Source organism: Juglans microcarpa x Juglans regia, chromosome 1D (assembly GCF_004785595.1).
Source record: "Juglans microcarpa x Juglans regia isolate MS1-56 chromosome 1D, Jm3101_v1.0, whole genome shotgun sequence".
Classification (NCBI taxonomy): Eukaryota; Viridiplantae; Streptophyta; class Magnoliopsida; order Fagales; family Juglandaceae; genus Juglans; species Juglans microcarpa x Juglans regia.
The window spans coordinates 39,147,153-39,167,424 of NC_054594.1; the positions used below are offsets into that span (position 1 = coordinate 39,147,153).

Sequence of the window (20,272 nt, forward strand, 5' to 3'; positions counted from 1 at the left end):
TTGGGAGGAGGAGAGAGAGAGAGAGAGAGAGAGAGAACCAAAAGAGATGAAGGTAGAACGGGCGGAGTCGGTGGTCGTGGCGGTGTCGGCCATTACCGTGGGACCACCTTGTACGGCCAAACGGATCATGGATGAGAGTAAAGTAAAATCTGAAAACCAACAGTTGATCGACACGTGGAGTAGTTGATAAAACGAGGGGGTGATGGTAAAGTAGGGTAGACTGTAGAGGCGGTTGTGGGAAAAGAGGAAAAAGACAAAGAAAGGGACGGTGGTCTATGACCTTTTCTTTCTATTTATTTTACCAATGGGAATGGATCTGATGTGGAGGTGGACCCACGTGAGTCTTGTGGAGGCCATAAATATTCTTGAATTTTCTTTAGTAATAATTATTCAATAAAGTTAGTCTGCCACTCTAATTATACCGTTCAGTTTAACTGCTTACCATTTTTTTATTTAATTAGCTTACCAATTTTTTTATTTAATAATTAAAGAATTAATTTTAAATATATTGATATATTTTTTATTTTTTAAAAATCTTTAAAAATAATAAAAAAAATTAGATAAAAAAATACTAATATTACACTAGCAGTGACACGCTAGTGCTACTTATAATTATTAGACTGCGCCCACCAATAACCGCTGGGTGTCATTAGCACAAATTTAATTTTTTTTTCTTTCTTTTCTTTATATATATTTTTTAAAAATAAAAAAATACATTAATATATTAAAAGTCATTTTCTCAATCATTAAGTTTTAAAAAAAAATTTTAAGTACATAAACGGTTAAAATGAAGAGACCAACTCAAACGAAATAATAGGATTTTTCTAACTCTTATATGGTTGGAAAACAAAGAAAAACATTCAATGCGCAAATACTAATAAAAAATTTCCAACAAAACTTTGACAACAACATAATGTTTCTAACCACGACCATTGGCAGTTTAATGTCATGGAAGAAGTTTTGTACATTTCAAGCATGCGGTCTGACAACACTTTAATACATACATCTTGTTACATCTATGGGATGCAATTTTGAACAGGAAATATGATACAAGCATCGCCGATTTACATGAAAGGGAGAGGCTGCACCGGAGATAAGAGCAAGATGTCCACTTGCCCTCAAATTACTCAATTTTGTGCAACCGCTCAAGTGATTTTCCAGATAATGAAAGCTCGGAACTCTGTTCTTGGATTGGTGCAGCATGCATGCAAGAGTCAACCTTCGTCAGATTAATTGTCAGCCCAAAATTATTTTCTGGGCATATGTTTGAGAAAGAAAATGGAAACCATAACCCATCTCTTCCATCTTCTTAAGAGTATATGCAAGTTTCATGCCACTCTAATGAACTCCATCTTTCCTAGCGGATAAATTAGTCGTTGTCCGCTCCTTCATGGCTTCCTTTTCCAATTTTTTCTTTTCAGCATCAGCCTGCCTTTCATTCTCTTCTCGTGACTTGTTGAACGTCTTGACAAAGATGGCCAAGATTTGTGTCACTGATGCAAAAGCCAGCAGCACAGTTCCATCATTTAATATCAGTCCAATATGATCAGACTATTACATAGATTTTCTTTTTTCTTTTTTTTTTTTTTTATACAAAAACACAATCTCCGTAGATTTAAAGGTGGAGATATCACACTATACACCAAATAGTAACTGCAAATATCTATTTCCAACTATACAACAAGCAATAACTGCAAAATATCTATTTGCCAACTTCTTGTGAATTTTTGAAGTTTTTTTTAGTTGACATAGGGTGTTTGTGAATTAAGTCCTGAATAATCTTGGAGGTGCATAGACCCTCGATAAAGAGTTTCCCGCAAGTGCACCTCAGGTAATTCAAGAGAATTATCTTAGTTCGAAGACCCCTAGAAATCGTTTGCATCCAAAACCATACACCTAGAGGGAGCATATCACCAAGACTAAGGCTCTTACCACTTGAGCCAACACCTAAGGGTTTTTTTTTAAGTTCTTATAAGTTCAATGAGAATCAAACAAGATCCAAGCAATTGTAAAGTTCACTTAGAGAATAACCAAAAATCAGTCTCATCAATTTGCCTATGTACACAAACGTGGACACACAAACATAAGAAAGATCCATTAATCAAAAGATAGGCAGAGAACAGCAGAATCATATCTGAACGTAGCATCAACATACCTCAAATTTTTTTTTATAAGTAAAAGAGGAGGGTAAAAACTCAATTTTATTAGAAGACAAGTGCAGTCAGGAAACTGAAACTCAATAAAAGGTTAACCATCTCTATTGACTAACAACTAATGTCTTCTCCAGTTCCTACCAGTTAAATGTAAAGCCTCCCTAGTTTGCAGTGATCTTGATGTTGACCTAGAATGAGGAAGCTGTGGGAATTGAGGAGACAGTATGGTGTTTAAAGCATTAGCACTGCTATTCTAGGATTGTATTGATTTCATTTTCGATTTTTAGGGTCTGTTTTATTGTTGAGAATAAAAAGGAGTACAAAGATTAAGGTGGAGGTAGAGGCAGGGGTAGCAGTGGGAGGCCATGGAGGGGTGGATTGGGGTGAGGGATGGATGCAGTGGGGAAGAAGGCAGAGGAAGAGAGACATTCTTTTTGATGATTTAATAAAAAACAACAAACAATGTTACAAAAACTCATTCACGCCATTTGGATAACAACTGCCAGCCAATATCGCTTTCCAATTCAATTGGATGGACTGGACCTAATTGCTACATTTTTCTTAATTATTTGGAGACTTCATTGACAATTTTTAGATTTCAGAGATTTGAAATGGAACTTTGTGTATTTTATAGGAATGAAAACAGGTGTTTGTCCCAAAAAGAGTAACAAAACTATGCATACAAATAACAGATTAAATTGAATTATCTCAAAGAGGAGTATAAATAAGTGAACCATCTAGAGAAAAACAGAACAGACCTTGCTCAAAAGGGCACCGAGCTGGATCCTCTCCAAAGTACTGGGACAATGAATCGGCACTTCTTCCCTGCAAGAGGATATTTGGGATTACAGTAATAATTTGCACCATAACTATCAATGATTATTATTATTATTATTTTTTTTTACAGCACTTACCACTTCAGAATACAGGGAGATAAGTGACCTAACTTCAGCTTCTGCAGTATCGAGAAAATTCTTCAGCACCTGAAAATAGGAATTTCTGGTGATCATACCCGCTAAAGGTCTATTTTGAAAAATTCATGTTAAACAAAACTTTTCTGTAATATGACGGAAAGACCTATTCACATCCAATGCTCATTATTAACAAGAATATCCCAAGCACTGGTCAAGACGTGGTATCCTTCCAATATATAGAAGCAAATAATGAGAAATCTTATAAAAACTAAGTATCAAGTCATTCCAACAGTTGAAAACACATACTTATTCAGAAGCATCCCGTTTATTGAGTAGTTCGTTCGTATTTTCCAGTACAAGTATGGAGTACTTTAAGCATATTTATGCATTTTGAAGCAAAGCCAGGATGTAGACCACAGGATGTAGAACTAAAAATTGAGGCCCTAGTCCTACTAGGGAAGTGTGAATGGTATATATCTTTCTTTGATAAGGCAAATTTTATTCAAAGTGCATAGGGGAGCTGACTTTGCAGCGAAAAAGCCTAATGAATCTTGGATCAAAGTAATATTTCCTCCCCCATAAACAAGAGGTGTAGGTTGAAGTCACAGACATGATCCATAACGTTGGCAATGTTTACCAACAAGAATAAAAGAAAAGAAAAGAAAAAACATAAACCACATCTCCTTAGTAATCCTCACCTTTTGGAAGCCTGCAGAGATAGCCCCATCATTTTCTGAAGCAGTGAGTTCTTGTTCAACTTTTTCAAGCCCTTTACTGACAGCTTGCATTTCTTCAGCCAAAGCTTTCAATTGAATCTAGTTGTTTGTGAAGGCCAAGCAGATAATTTCAAGCAAAAAGAACTGCAGTTAAGCTATAGGCTATAGAAGGCACATTGACAAATTACGAAAAAACAAACAACTTAATACTACTAAGACAACAAACAAACCTTTGAGGCGGCTTCTAAATGAACAAGATCCTTATCAAAATCCAGCAACTCTGGCATCTTCTCGGAGAGTAGCTAATGAGGAAGATAGAACAATTCAATACAGCATAAAAGATTATGAAGAAATCCCGACTTTGAAATTTTGAAATTCAAATATTAACAAAAATAAGAAGACAAACACAACAAATATTGGAAAAGCCAGTAAATCTATTCCATCCACAAGGTTGTTGATATATAAAGATACTGCAAAGTTTGAATGTTTTGATCATATGCTGATGGTGTTCAGAACTAAGTTTGCAAACTCGGCACCTCTTCTTGACAATCAGAAGATTCTCTTTGCCAACTCTCAGTATAACAGTTTTTTTTTTTATAAGTAATATTTTATTACTAAAGAATAAGAAACATAGGCATTATTAAGGTACACAGGGATTATACTTTTTTAGTTCACCTAATGAGAGTGGAAAAAGAGGTAAAAAACTCCTGGAAACTAAAAGTAGGGAGTCAAAGGTGGGTTGCAATCTAGTGACGAAGTTAAAAAAAAAAAAAAAAAAAGGCCTCAAGAGTTCTTCCACTCAAGTTGTTTTAATAAAATGGAAAGTCGTCATTTGCAAAAGGCAACATCTAACAAATCTTATAATTTTTTGTCCATTTAATACCAGATGGGATACTTAACACGTTAGACGTTAGCTATAGCAGTGAATGGGTTAATATATACAACACCTAGTATATAACATTTATGACTAGGACTAATGGGGTACCTAATCCCACTAGCTCCTATAGCTTTTGTCTCTCAGTGTTAGTTTCGGCCCAATAAAGTGCTTTCACTGTTGGTGTTCTATAATTCCAAATGTAAAATGCACATCAGGATCTAAATCACATTTATGGGGAACAGTGCAGTAAAGGATTCGTCCATGGTAGACTGTAACATGGAGGAGAAGGCCTCTAAACTCATTCGATGAGAGGGTAGCACAAATATGTTTGGAATCCTTTCCTGTTGTTTAGTGGACAGAACTGATGAGGATGACATTTGGAAGGCTCTGATTTCACTTCCTTTCAGACAAGGGATAATTATGGTCAAGCATCTGCCAGCTTTACTACCTGCCAAGTTTGAATCTTCAAAAGAAGAGAACAAGCAGAAACCCCTCCTTTGAAATGAACCTAACCACCTAAGAGAAAGCCTTCGCCAGCATTTATGCAGTTCTGAAGAATAACACGATGAGTTGGGGATTCAAAGAAAGAACCAAGGTAGGCTTCAGAGAGACACCTTATTTCGGTGCTGCTTTCATACACTTTTAGGGAATGTGAAGTGTGTAGTTTGCTAGTTTTCTGTTTTTATTGTCCTCTTATTATAAGATAACCCATGCTCTCATGTTGTGAGAACTTGCGTGTAGGATTGCGTATTCTGTGTATAGGAAGTTTAGTTTGTTACTCAAGAATTGGCAAATAGCTTGACCTCTTGGGTACAAAAGGTTTAGCTATTTTTTTTGTGTCCGTGGGCTGGTCAAGGATAAGTCAGATAAGTAGAACATTAGGCTTTGCTTAAATCATAGCAAAAAACAGTCAAGATAAATATAATGAAAGGCAGCTAAAAATGAGCCTAACAATAAACTGCCAAAAGTCATTTTGGCAAATATGATCTCATATAGCATCGCAAAATGGTTTGACTTGCTATATCCCTGAATTCTCAATGTAGTAGAACCAAATATAAAAATGGAGAGAGAAAAATAGAGGATAGATGAAACCAAGGAAGAGTTGAAAGACAATTCATGAGAAGGAAAGGATCAAGTAGACATTATGAGAGACTGAAAGTTCCTGAATTCAGAGATTGATAGTACAAAAGAAAAAGACAAATATATGAAGATTAATGAGTAGGCTTTTGCCACAATCCTCCTCAACCCTTGAACAGGATACAAAGATAAAATCTGATGGTTAAAAAGAGCCAAAGATCAACTGAGAGAGAGAGAGGGGGGGGGGGGGGGGGGGGGGGGGGGGGGGGGGGGGATAGATGAAGCCAAGGATGAGTGGAAAGACCATTAATGAGAAGGAAAAGAAAGGATCAAGAGGAGCTTAATAAGAGTTCTCGAATTCAAAGATTGACGATATGAAAGAAACAAAAAGATATATAAACGTTAATGAGAGGAGAGTTTTGCTACCATCCTACTCAACCTTGAACAGGGTACACTGCAAGAATAAAGGTGCGTCAAAGCCAAAAGTTGCACAAACAGGACCAATTTGCTTGAAAGTGGATATACTTCTCTTTCATGACGAACTCAATATTATTAAATATAAAAAACGAAGCCTTGGAAGTTTCACTATTTCTACCTTGCACAAATAATGCATTAAAGTCATTTTGTTGTTTCTTGCACGGGTATCAGCTAACTTAAGAAGGCTGTCCAATTTGAATCCTATAGCAGATCCTGCAATATAGAAAAATGAAACATCAAGCAAGCAGTATAGCAACAAATCAAATGAATGCTACAGTTAAAAAATACTAATCTGGTGGTACCTCGTGCAGTGCCCTGATTCAAGGCATTTCCCAAAGTAAGAATTGTCTGCATTATTTGGCGCAATTTAACAGATTCTTTCACCTGTAATAGGTGTATTACATTTAAGATGGAGGGAAAACCTTTGTTTGTACATATCAGTTTTAAAACCATTAGTTTTAGTAGTACCTCTCTAGCAGCGTTATTAATTGTATTCAAATTCTTCCTTAAATCATTGACCTGAATGAAAACAACCATAAGTGCCAACAGTCAATAAAAGTATTAGCATGCAAAAGATGATGTTAGAACAAGCATATCCGAGAACAACATACCTGACTAGAAAATGTGATTTTAAAAGCAAATACTCGTAACTTGGATTCTACTCGTGGAACCTTCATCAGCTCCAGGAAAAACTACAATGGTAATCCAATTTAAAGCCCTTAGAAATCAAATTATAACATTTAAATCCATTCACGAACAAGGTATTGGATAGAACCTGTTCACACTTTCCAAGCATTTCCTTGTCACCTGTATAATTCTGAAACCAAAACATTATCAACAAAAAACCTTTTTTAGTAATCAGTGTTGTATACTTCCTGTCTACTTGGGCTACACCTATTTGCTTGCTTTAATAAAATCTCTTATTACTTATTAAAAAAGAAAAAGTAATCAGTGCCATATTATTGACTTATTAACCAGACACAACACCTTACAAACATTATAAAATCCTTACTTTGACCAGATATTTACGATTCAGATTGCAAATGAAGCATATTTATAGACTCTTCACTTAACCCTTCCTTACTAAGAAGAGAAAAATTAGCAAGTGCCCAATAAACACCTAATAGACTAAAACCCCCAAAACATCAAAGGACATGTTAAACATCCAGATATGACTAGACAACAAAATTTAAGAAAACTATGAAATTCATCAAAGGATTATTTTAGTCTATTGACCCAAATTTAAGTTGTTTCAGACCCTAAGACACTTGTAATATGGCCTTCAAAATCATATTAGTCTTGCCTTAAGAAGACATTGCATGTGGGCCACACATTGAAAATACTCTTGAGAGAAAAATTGAAAACCGCAGCTTTCTAATGTAAAGATACAAGAATTTCAAACTCTGAACTTGCATTAACTTTTATTTGGAATGACGAAATCAAAGGTTTGGATAGTCTCGGAAACATTTCATCCTTGATCTTGGATTGTTCGTAAAAACGAGAGAGAATTGAGGTGTTGTTCCTACTTTGCAATCATAGGTGTTTTTTTCATTCATTGTCAAGTCTATTGGCCTCGTTTGTTTTCACAGATGAAAGTTGAATAAAATATTGTTAGACTATATTTTTTTAATATTATTTTTGTTTTGGAATTTGAAAAAGTTGAATTGTTTATTTTATTTTGTGTGAGAATTTGGGAAAGTTGCAATGATTAGATGAGATGAGATGAAAGCTTGGATTCAAAACTCACCTCAACTCATCTCAACTCATCATTACAACTTTCTCAAATTTCCATACAAAATATAATAAACAATTCAACTTTTTCAAATTTCAAAACAATAATAATATTAAAAATAATATTCTAACAATATTTTATTCAACTCATCTAAAACTATCTCAACTCATCTCTGAATCCAAACGGAGCCGAAATGAGTTAAGATGAGTTGTAAAAACAAACGAGGCCTGAATCTCTTTCACAAAATATTCTTGCAATTTTTCCTACTCAGCTTTGCATCCACAAATTCAGACTTATACCGATCTTCTTTGTTGTTTGCTTCAATGGCTACAGCCTTGGCCGCCATTCCCTCAACAATTGTAAATGGTGATAGATCTATTTAGTCCTATGATGGATGGATATTATGGCTAATTGTGTTCTCTTGTGAGTCCCATGGGAGATGCTGAGGTCAGTATCAATCTGTTTAGAGGGCGGGGGATTAAAGTAGATAGAAGAAGTAGCAACCACATTTGGAGAAAAGAATCGATTTTTTGTTTTTTGTTTTTATTAGTAAAACTTAAATGAAAGTAAAAAGGCATAGCCCAAGTACACAGGAAGTATATATAGAATATACCAAATAACCACTAAGCACTAGTGATGAATACAAGCAAATTATGAAAGCTATCCTCATTACAAACAATGGCCGAAGCCCAAGAAAATCGTGTGTTAAAAAAGAATCTCTTTAACTCGTCCAAGGAACGCTCACAATCTTCAAAGCACCTATCATTTCTCTTCATCCACAAACACCTCATAATACAATGAGGGATCAATTTCCACACAGTGGCGATGTGAACATTACCCCTCAGACTTGTCCAACACTTGGAAAACATCCACTACTCTTCCGGGCATAACCCATGCCACACCAATCCGGTTAAAGATCTCATCCCACAAAAACCTACCCACCTCACAATGTAACATTCCATATCCAGAGGTTAGTGCCCGATTGCCTAGTATGATACACGTTTGCAGGTAACCATATACAAAATTCTTCATGAAAGAAAAGTTCCAACCTTTAAACTAAAGGAGGAAACTATGTTCTATTCTTTCTCTTTTTTTTTTTTTTTGGGGGGGGGGGGGGGGGGGGGGGGGGGGGGGGGGGGGGGGGGGGTGGGGGAACCTCAAGTCAGCCTTTTTTTTTATTGGCATCAGGGGTCCGGGAAAAAGCCTGAACTCATTCCGGGGGTGCACAGTCCCTCAGGTAATTCAAACCTCAAGTCAACCTTTATCTTGTAAGATTTATTTTCTCCCCCTAAATTCATCTAACAAACAAAGCATAGGCACTACGTTTCCTGGCTGCAAAAGTATTATGGGCACAACATAAGTTCAGTTACAAGTTAAAATGCAAGCAAAAAAAAAAAAAAAAAGGATGAGGAACAGAGATACTGTGCTGAAGACTAACATACTGCTAACAATCAAGATACTAAAGAGAATCACAAAAACGACTGTAGCACACATGCACTTGCGAGAGAGAGAGAGAGAGAAGCCACCTTAAGTGTTTCCATTTCTTCTTTGGTGGGACAGAATTTAATTAGATTTTCAACCTGATCAATGTCTAGAACGGCAGAATCCAAAGCCAGAACTGCTTTCTGGATACATAGACAACAATAATAGGATCATCAACTAACAGGTAAAAGTATCAAAAACAAGGAGAGCAAAAATGTCCAACATCATTAAATAGGCGCAAGATTGTCAGTTAATACTTATCCAATAAGGAAAACAATAAGACAATGATAGTAGCTTTATTAGAAAATAAAGGATTACCAGTGACATAATCGTGAAAATGACTAAAAGATATCTTCTTACTCCTGATAATTTTTTAGATAAGTATTGTCCCAATAATTCTGTCAATAAGCATTCTCCCCATAAATTTTATAATTTACTAAAAGCTGAAAACAATACAAATAAAAAGATGACGCAGTCTTTAAGTTTCAACTCGCCATTATACAACTGTAACGGACAACAAGACTATGCAAAAGCAATATAGACAAGTCCATTTTATCTGAGAAAATGTTCTTACCTATTATTACATTGTGCTAGTTCCTTATTGACATCTAAACACTCAAACAATCAGGGTCAACTGTATCATGAGGAATAAGGCCATGCAATGTTTTCATTTATTGCACCTTGTCTAAGGTTTCCAAATTAGGGCCGACGATATATTTGTTTCGGGCTTGTATTTGTCCCAAATAAGATTCAATTATCAAACCGAACCACATTTGATATCCAAAATGAAATCCCAGTATCATTTTTTTCCGACAAGTTAGAATTTATTAATGAGCAAAAAGGTGCTACCCAAGTACACATCAAGTTGTGTGATACCCCATATGATATGTAAGGGTAGATGGTGTATAAGATCCCACATTGCTTGAGAATGAGAAGTTATTGCTCTTTATAATGTTCCAATAGAGCTCCAATGGTATTATTGACTAGTTCTTTTGGAGTATAGCTCATGCGGTTTGAACCTTTCATTGGGACAATACAAATGATATCATAGCCTATCTCAACCAGAAATGTGAGACTTGAATTGTACCACCTACGACGGATTGGCCTGATGAGGACGTCGGGAACTTGAGGGGGGAAAATTTTGATACCTCACATGATGTGTAAGGGTATGTGGTGTATGAGATCCCATATTGCTTGGGAAGGGAAGTTCTCGCTCTTTATAATGTTCTAATGAGGCTCTAATTGTATCATTAACTAGTCCTTATGAAGTATAGGCCATGTGGTTTGGGCCTTCTATTAGGGCGTTACACGTTGACAAGATATACACCTAACCAAAAAAAGTAAAAGGATCAAGCAAATCCAGAAAACTAAAATCAGTAAGACACAAATGTGCCACCATCCATTGATAAATATATTTGAAAAAAAAAACCTGAAAGTGCTCCACCATCTTCCCATAATTTTCAAAGCTTTTGTTATTTCCCACTATCAAAGCCTAACTAGGAAATAGGGCAGACTTTTCACAGTATGGATCTGTCTCAGTAAACCAACCACCACCAATACCAACCTAACAATTTTGTGTAAGTGAATGTATTCATTTATGTATTTATGTGTGTGTGTATGCATATATAATTACCTTTGTAATTTTCATATACCTTTCTTTCCTTTCATGGGAATTTTCATGATAGATTTACCCTATGAAAGTCGTGCACATTGTAATATGAATTCCAAAATTACCCCTCTTTTGAAGAGTGAAAATATTAATTATCATCTTATTTGAAAAGTGATAAGAGTAATGCTAGATACAATCGTGGATTGTGTAAGCGCTGTGCACTCCTTTTGAAAAAGAGTAGTCCACTATTAAAAAATTAAATTTTTTTTTATGTAGATCTCGTATTATTTCACTTTTTTCAAAATGAGTGTACACCGCTTGCACACTCTAGGAGTGCAAGTATCTTTAGTGAAGTGATAAATAACATGTCCTTGCCCTTTGAAAGCATAGTTTACAGAAGATGGACAAACAAGATAAAGGTCAAGGAGAATACAATCTTTGGTGCAAAAGAATAAAAGAAAAAACTAACTCAATATAACTCCAGTAACCATATGGGTATTAGCCTATGATCTTACCTCACCTCATGTTTATGGGGGAAAATTGTAATTTGGTTCAAAGACAATTTGTTTTTGCCTCATCTGTCTTTCCGCTTATTGTTCATGCATACTGTTCACACCCTTTCAGCTTTCTTCTGACCTCTTAGCAACCCCAAATTAAACCCTTTTCTTTACCATACCTAAGACCCATTAAATCTACAAGTCCTTACAATCAGGAGTTTTCTTCCATAGAAGGGAACTAAAACCCAATGATATCAAGGCTGTCTACTTTATGTAGCATAGCTCATATCTAGCTTCCTCACAGCTGCAATAAGTTTGGGTTTCATTCAGACATAGATATACTAGATTTAGATGGAACTGATTGATAGCTTAATGCCAAGGTTCATCAATGAATAATGGGAGGTCAAACTCAGGGGCAGGTTGTTCATAGCAACAGTAAACTGATGCAGCCAGCAAGTCTTGCTTCCAAGAGAAGCCATCTATTAAGTTCAATGTTTATGGGTGCCTACATTATTTTTTAAAGTTTGTGAGACTTTGGGGGAAAATTGAGTATTCTATCATTTCCCTCTAGTACTATAATGATAAGGCATTCTATGAATGGGTAGCCATTAATTCGTCATCTGGGAACTTAGCGTATAATCATTATGGTTTAGTAAGTTCTAGTAGACAATTGACAAGATGTATGGATACTTGTAGTTATAATATAAGCCATAATCTGACTAGAAAATGTAATCACTATCAGCTGTGTACAATATGAGAGGGGAGACTACTTTCAATAGAAAAGTAATCTTCTGGTATTGTTCCTTTCTCTGCATATTCAAGTTTATCAACTGTTTTGCAAAAAACCACATTAGTAATCTAGTGTTTGCTAGGTGTATTCCATGTATACTCCTTGTGTACTTGGGCTGCCTATTGTTTTTTCGATTATTAAGATTTTACTATTACCTATAAAAAAATACATTACCAAGCACTATTTCCTCACTGCATCATACAGGAACAAATATCACAGAAAGAAGACATCAATGGTGAAGACAATATTAACACAAATTAGGAGGTCAGTTTAAAAAAAAAAAAAAAATTAAATCTCGTTCATCAATAGACATCACGGTAAGAAATTGCTTTCAAACACTTAACTTTCAAGAGCTGGCACAAAAAAATATTCAGAGGCAACCTAATTCCACATTTCTGGAGTGATCATGCATAAAGAAACCAATGGGAGCTAAAAATCAAAACCCTTTCCCCAAGCAGTCAAATTGCATTGGAGCTAATCGAACATGTAGCATGAGTAAAAGAAAGAAACTTACAATCATATCTGGCAAAGGAATTTTTATTTTTGAGAGCATTATTTCACAATTATATGCTCTGCGCAAGTCAACCTGACAGAGAGACAGTAAAAATAAAATGAGTTTCAATAATATCATCTGACATAACTGATTGTAATAGTATCGGATTCAACACAAACAATTACATGACAAAAGTAGGAAGGAAAAAAATCTTCAGTACACACTCCAGCAATCAACAAAATTAAATCTCTAATGATAAAGCTGGAGTGCATATGTATGGTATAGTCTGTAGAGATCAAATTCAACTTGTTATGGGGTGCCTAAAAGCAGGCTAACCAAATAGGACCTCCCAAGATTCCAAACAATAATAATACCAACAATAATAGGAATAATAACAATGTCAATGTTCCAAAAATTTTGACGGTCATGAGGAGAGTATAAGCCTAAAGTTCCCCTGGGCAGTTGCAATAAACTTTAATGGACTAAATCTCCAAGAGTTCTTGTTTCAACTATAAATCCTTGTTAGGTGTTTCTCTTGTATACATCCTATGTACTTGGGCCATACTTGGTGTTTAATTTATAAAATTCATGATTACTTAAATAAATGTTGCACATAAAATTAGCATAAGAGTAAAATCATATAAGACATTCCAGAAAGTCCTCGCTACCTTGTAGTGTAGTAGTAAATGATCGACGGCTTTCCTGGTAAGTTGTGTACCACCAGTCCTACCAATGTTTTTTATTCAGGAAGAAAGAGACCTCAGGTTGCACTAGAATGAGTTATATACTGATTCTTTGAAATAATGGCATGACACTAGTTTAGCTAAAATATGGTTCCTAATGAGGCGGTTTCAGCAAAGGTTCATCAAAATCCAGTGGAGTTAGGTAGTTTAGTTGCTCAAAAGTTCTTCCTCCACCAGAAAAAAAAAATCATAGATTATAATATGAATCTTTGTTTTTTTTAACAAGTGATTGAAAATCTAATTGAAAACTCAAAAGGAAGGTGCTTGGCACTATATGCTGGCTCACTCAGTTAAGCTAGTGGCTAATAGATTCTCAAATGAATCTCAATTTACTGTATTTCAAGTTCTGGAATCATGACTAACACATGGTGGATGTAAAGGTTTTCATACATAATCCTTAGCTCATCTCAATTAGACTGTTATTAAATCCTTTCCTAAGGTTTTTGTCAAAATTTTATTTAGACTCTAATATATAAAAAAGGGTATCACACATTGTCATACATTTCCATAAAATTTATAGTGTTTTGAGTACCAAACTATTTTAACAATAACTGAACATAAAGATAGAAACAGAGAGAGAGGGAGGGGGGAGGGGGAGAGAGAGAGGGGGGGAGGGGGAGAGAGAGAGGGGGGGTCACCAGTTGCACTTTCTCAGGTTTGTTCATGTTAGAACCACGTCGACCTCCACCTCTAGTGCCACTCCCATCTGTAGCAGAGGCCGCAGAAAACAGACTCTCCAGCTCTGATATATCTATCTCTGGGGCCCTAACAAAACCTTTCAATATTATATCGGGCACAAGAAGAACAGACCCTACCTTCTCAAATCCCCACACCTCCACAGAGAGAGAGAGAGAGAGAAAGAGAGAGAGCAGAGAAGGAAAGATAAGCAAGAGAGAACAAAACAAAAAACAACAAAATGGAAAAATCCGTAAGCAATCAATTTCATATACTGGTGAGCATAGTATCACATTAATAGTAATGTAACTACACTAATATTACTTTTCAATAACATTTATTTATAAGTAACATAAATTTTATTAATGATGAGAAAATTACTATCCCGGTACACAAGAACTGTGCATGGATCAAGTCAACAAAGCTGATTTTCAATAACAGGCTTAGCCTTTGGTTAGAATGAATGAACTAAAATTCATATTAATCAGTGCCATTATTGTTCAGTATCGGGAATATGAGATCTGAACATTCTGTCAATGCTTATAAAATAGTTCCTTGAGAACACAACTTATTTTTTTTATAAAAGGTAAATTTTATTGATACAAATGAAATAGGCATAGGCTATGTACACAGGAGGTATACAAAAGAATACCTAAATACATTCTAGGATCGATAGATTAAGGACAGGAAGTCACGAGCATTGTTTCCATTAAGCACAATGGTTGAAAACCAAAGCAATAATGTGTGTACAAAAAAATTCTGAAGCTCCACCATTCCGAAGCACCGCCATTGTGAAAACACACAACTTATTGTAGCATCTAAAACTAGCTATCAAATGAAAAGATAACATGCGGATACAAGTTCTATGCATACACACCTTGACTGGTTTTCCTGCTTTTGAGAATCAGCCCATAAACTCCCTTGTATCGCACGAGTAACTTTTACCCAATGTAGGGGCTTTAGTGAACTTTTCTTAGGGGCAAGAGTAACCCCACCAGCACCTCGACCTTTTCCAAGATTGGATGTCCCTGAAGAAGTCTTCCCCCTACCAATGGATGGAGGTGGCGGCAATGGTGCATTAGAGCCCTTTGCTCCAGGTGGTGGAGGCGGAGCAGGTGTTGAGCCATGACTTGGCAGTGGAGTACGAGCACCAAGAGGCTTTGGTAATGGTGGTGGAGGTGGCAAGATTGAACCTGGTTGTGCAGGCCTTGAAGGTGGTGGTGGAGGTGGCCGAGGGACATTACTAGGATTCCCGCCAGTTGGATGTGGAGGTGGAGGTGGAGGTGGAGGTGGCCGAGATACACTGCCAAGGCTACCACCTATTGGAGGTGGAGGTGGAGGTGGAGGTGGTGGTGGCCGAGAAACATTACCAGGGCTAACTCCTATTGGAGGTGGAGGTGGAGGTGGAGGTGGAGGTGGAGGTGGAGGTGGAGGTGGAGGTGGTGGAGGCGGTGCCTTGTGAATAGATGCAGCAGTAGGTGCTGAAGTCGATAGGGGCAGTTTTGCCGGCGGTGGTGGCGGCGGTGGAGGTGGTTGCAACTTGTTATTTTTACTTCCCAATGAAAAGGGTGGCGGTGGAGGTGGAGGTGGAGGTGGAGGTGGCTGAGCTGAATCTAAAGATTGTTGACTAGATGTATAGGGGGCTGGTGGGACAACTTTAGAAAAATTGATAGGGGGTGGCGGTGGGGCTGGAGGAGGAGGTGCCATAGAAGGATGTTTACCTGAGATATTAGGAGGTGGAGGCGGTGGTGGTGGGGGTGGGGGAGGAGGAGGAGGTGCCATAGAAGGATATTTACTTGAGATATTAGGAGGTGGAGGCAGTGGTGGCGGGGATGGTGGGCAGGCCTTGATGGAGGTGGGAGGGGTACATATTTGAGAATCTCTATCTACACTATAGGAACTAGGTGGTGGGGGTGGAGGGGAAGGCGCAATACTAGAGTTAAGAGAGGGAGGTGGAGGTGGAGGAGGAGGTGGTGGTGGAGGTGGTAGATGGGATATGGATAAAACATTAATGCTAGAAGTTTTGAGTGGAGGTGGAGGATTTGGTAGATTACTTGCGGGAGGAGGTGGAGGTTGAACCATTGCAGAAGGGGATGAACAAGGTGGAGATCCTTGACTTGGAATAGGTAGTTGTTCATGAAGAGGTGACGGATCATTTTCTACTGTTGCTAGATCAGAAGATTCTGAACCAATATTTACATCATGTGGACCATAACTTTCAAAAGGAAAGGGTGGATCAACAGTATCTTGTATTGGAAATTTGGTTGGAATTGTTGATGACTTGGGAATGGTATCAAATGCTTCATCTGAACTATCAGCAGTGCTAGATGCATTATTGTCTTCTTCAGAATCAGCAGGTGATGAAAATAAACTTGTTTTACTTTGCAACATTGAAAGTTCTTTCACATCACTTAAAACAGAAAGTTGTTTAAGAAACCACAAGGCAGCATCATCACTGCTGTCAACCCACTCCACACCACTGAAAAGTTCTTGAACCCTAGAAAAAGCTTCAATGGGCAATCCACCCTTCTCCTCACCATTTAAAATAGTGGTCGGGGCTTTCGGAGGAGAGATGCTTTCAACCTCCCCAAACAAAACCTGAATTTACAATTTCATTTGATCAGATAGAAATTTGCATTGCATGTAGTGGAAAGAAAAGAATAGAATCTGATCAAAGTTTTATGCTTTTGTGTATCTAAAAAATAAATGAACGAAAACCAGAGGCCTAAAATCACTAGATGAGCATAATTTTTTCAGCAGATTTAATCCGTTCTCTCTCTTGTTCTACCCAATATATTCTTTTTATAAGTAAATTTTGGACCATTTCTACCCAATATTCAAAAGGAGGCATAGTGACACAATTACCTCTGCTCTGAAACCTTTTGGATACCGCTCCTTCGAATCCCAAAGAATGTCTAAGTTCTCAGAATTAAGAATCAGTATGTTTGATCGAATAAATGCCGTGTTAAACATTATACGAAACATCATAACTTCCTTTTCAGGATCCAAGTCAAAATGGACACACTCCAAAACAACATCTCCTTGCACCAAGCACTGAATGTCAATCTTAATCACATCACAGTCTGCCTGCAGTAAAGGAGCTATCAAATTGATACTAGTAAAGATTTCATTAGAAATACAAAATCCTAAACGAAAACCCTCTTACCTGGCAGTAATGCCGAAGGGTCTTCTTCTTCTTCTTCTTGGTCATGGAGAACAGCATCTCAGTCGAAAGCCCACCCTTACTAAGAAGATTCCTACCAAAGATACGGATAATTGGCCTGCACCCATTCTGAGAATCGAAACTGGGAATGGCTCGAAGAATAACACAATCTAAAGAAAGTGCGCGCTCAGGAGGTGGCCACTCGGGAGCTATGTTTCTTCTTGCTACATATTGAAGGTAACGAAGCTGAGATGGGAATGGATTTAAAGGTGACAAGAGCTGCAAGAAACCCTTTGGAGCCTCTCGATGCACCATTTCTAGGGTCCTGCGTTCTCCACTGTGCAGTTTTTGGAAGATCAAAAAACTAGCTAAAAGGAATGCCAAGAGTGGCCAACCCCCCCTCTCACAATGGAGAAGAATAATATTCTGTTGATTCCCAAGTGCAAGCCAACTCTCACAAACACGAAGAAAATGTTGGATCAAAGATAATGGAAGGAGAGGGCAGCCCTCATACTGTCGTGGATAGTCCATGATGGTAACGTCATACTCGCATAAAATTTCAGCAAACTGGCTCTGTTTCTCACCCTCGCGGAAATTGAAAGCAAGAAAGGAGGAATCTGGAAATTCCTCGTGTAACTCAGTTATGATTTCATGTATATATATTTGGTACATCCCGTCAGGCAAGACTTCGGTGGAAAAGCACGAATCAAAGACTGCACAATTCATCAAACCAAACAATCGCTATGCAATTATAAACATATGGGTTTGAACGCATAACCAACAAAAATGGGTATGCAATTATAACAATTCAATATTAAAGAATGAGGGTCCTTACCATATACTCTTTCAACAAATTCAAGTAGGCCATCTGGGGGTCTTCTGTAAAAGAACCTACTTAGAAGGGACATTTTTGCCAACCGGCATGCGGTTTTTTTACAAAACCAATAAATTCAACACCTGAAGCAAATAGAAATTAAAAACTCAGTTCTATGTTTTAGTTTTCTCCATCGCTATCATCTAATTCTTGACATTGAAAGTAACAAAAATACGACGAGGTGATAATAAAAAGGAAAAATTACAAAAATCCCGCCAGAATATCAGAGAGCGGATTCAAATTATAACCAAGGTTTCTAAATGTCGTAACTAAAACTCCATAAATTTCAAAGAGTTTACAATTTCCCCCAACCGTCAGTCTCAGCTCCCCAAAAATGGCATAAACCACTCCACGTACTCGGTACTACCAAGAAAAAGTAGAGCAAATAAGCCCTCAAAATCACAATCGTAAGAACCGAAACGAAACGCAAAGAAATATCCAAACTCGAGAGTTTGCGCCAACACTTTCCCCATTTCCAAGTTCGGTCCTTCAGTGTGCAAACATTAACAAAGAATCTAGATTGGGAGGAGAATTTAGAAACCCACCATAATCTTGATCTATGGGGTTCCAAATCAAGCAGGTAAGCTCTCCGGAATCCGATCGCAGGTGGGAATTGGAACAAAACGACGTCGTTTCTCTGTGGGTCTGTGTCTGAGCTTCTTGTAGAGGCTTTGGGTAGAGACAGACAGGGAGGAAGCAGAGGGAAAATGAGAGATTGAGAAACGTGGGAGATGAAATTTGAATGAAACGATGTCGTTACGATATGGTCCTTCGTGGGCTGGACTTGACCGTAACTGAGAGAGAAGAGCTCTTGCCTTTGAAGCCCAAGATTCTCGTTCAATCACCCCAATTTGCCAATGAGCTGATTGCCGAACAAATGGGCTTTAGAAGCAAAAGAGACAAGGGAGACAAACTGCATGTGAGGGTCCGATGAACATCGATAGTTTTCTGTCTGTTTTTCAAAAAAAAAAAACTTCATGGTTTTTACTGTTTATCGAATGAGTTCTACTATATTTACAAAAAGATTATACAAAAATAATCTTAAAGACTAATTAGTTTCATGTGATCTATTAAATTTATTTTATAAAAAAAATAATTTTATAATCTGATAAATCATATCAAATCACGTCAATCTATAAGATTAATTTTATATAGTCCTTTTATAGCTAAAATACTTGTCTTATCTAATATATGTAATTGCGCACACACGTGTTTCTGATATGATTCCCGTCTGCATTATTCTTAGGTTTCGTTTGCTTCCTAAATTCTTCTCAATTCATCTTAACTCATTATTATAATTTTTTCAAATTTTAATATAAAATATAATAAACAATTCAACTTTTTTAAATTTTAAAATAATAATAATATTAAAAAATAATATTTTAATAATATTTTATTATTTAAACTCGACTCAACTTAATTCAACATCCAAACACAACTTTAACCAATATCGAAGAGTATTAATAGCCATGGTTCTGGAAAATTCTACCTTGACGTCAATGTATAGAGTACACTTAACTATTTATGATACATCAATGGTGTTCTTCTCACACCGATCTGAGAACATAATAATTCTTTGCCTTGTATCACACATTTTCTTTTGCCTATTACACTCAAAACCTATTCTCACCGCAACCTATCGATCTAAATTATATATAATAATAAAATATTATTTATTTTCAAATTTTTTATTATTTATTATCTCATTTATATTCATCGTATTTTACCAATCCTATTTTATTTTGAATCAAATAAATAGATTTTGTGTTAATTATTATAATTGATAACGTGCACTTTTCTACAGTTTTATATTTAATAACATAATGGTTATTTAGTTCATTCTAATTAAGTTGTTAGTTTTATTTATATTTTCAATTATTATTTTTTTAGCCTAACAGTAATATCTAAGATTTGTTGATTACATTTTTCTAAACTTCCATCTAAATGTCTTAATTTACTAATCTTTATCATATCCATCTGAATATCTATCTTTTTGGCCA

General features: G+C 36.5%; 1 protein-coding gene across 1 annotated transcript; it reads right to left on the reverse strand.

Moving 5' to 3' along the window:
* Positions 1 to 914: 914 nt before the first annotated feature.
* Positions 915 to 18,978, reverse strand: LOC121255855 (formin-like protein 14). The gene is made up of 19 exons (XM_041156395.1): positions 18,818 to 18,978; positions 18,234 to 18,355; positions 17,402 to 18,111; positions 17,101 to 17,322; positions 15,113 to 16,833; positions 14,199 to 14,325; positions 12,839 to 12,910; positions 9,473 to 9,571; positions 6,990 to 7,031; positions 6,826 to 6,906; positions 6,683 to 6,733; positions 6,517 to 6,598; positions 6,333 to 6,427; positions 4,014 to 4,085; positions 3,766 to 3,882; positions 3,068 to 3,136; positions 2,912 to 2,978; positions 1,287 to 1,493; positions 915 to 1,254 (listed from the first exon to the last, which is right to left on the reverse strand). The coding sequence occupies exons 2-18, from the start codon at positions 18,304 to 18,306 to the stop codon at positions 1,339 to 1,341; spliced, it is 3,855 nt and encodes a 1,284-aa protein (XP_041012329.1). The 5' UTR covers positions 18,307 to 18,355; positions 18,818 to 18,978; the 3' UTR covers positions 915 to 1,254; positions 1,287 to 1,338.
* Positions 18,979 to 20,272: the final 1,294 nt, after the last annotated feature.

Excerpts from the sequence above, each read along its gene's own strand:
- LOC121255855 (XM_041156395.1), bottom strand. The coding sequence starts at position 18,306 with ATGTCCCTTCTAAGTAGGTTCTTTTACAGAAGACCCCCAGATGGCCTA. Across the intron at positions 17,323-17,401 it reads CCCTTCGGCATTACTGCCAG|GCAGACTGTGATGTGATTAA; the intron begins GTAAGAGGGTTT and ends CCTTTACTGCAG. Across the intron at positions 12,911-14,198 it reads AACCTGAGAAAGTGCAACTG|GTTGACTTGCGCAGAGCATA; the intron begins GTGACCCCCCCT and ends TCTCTCTGTCAG.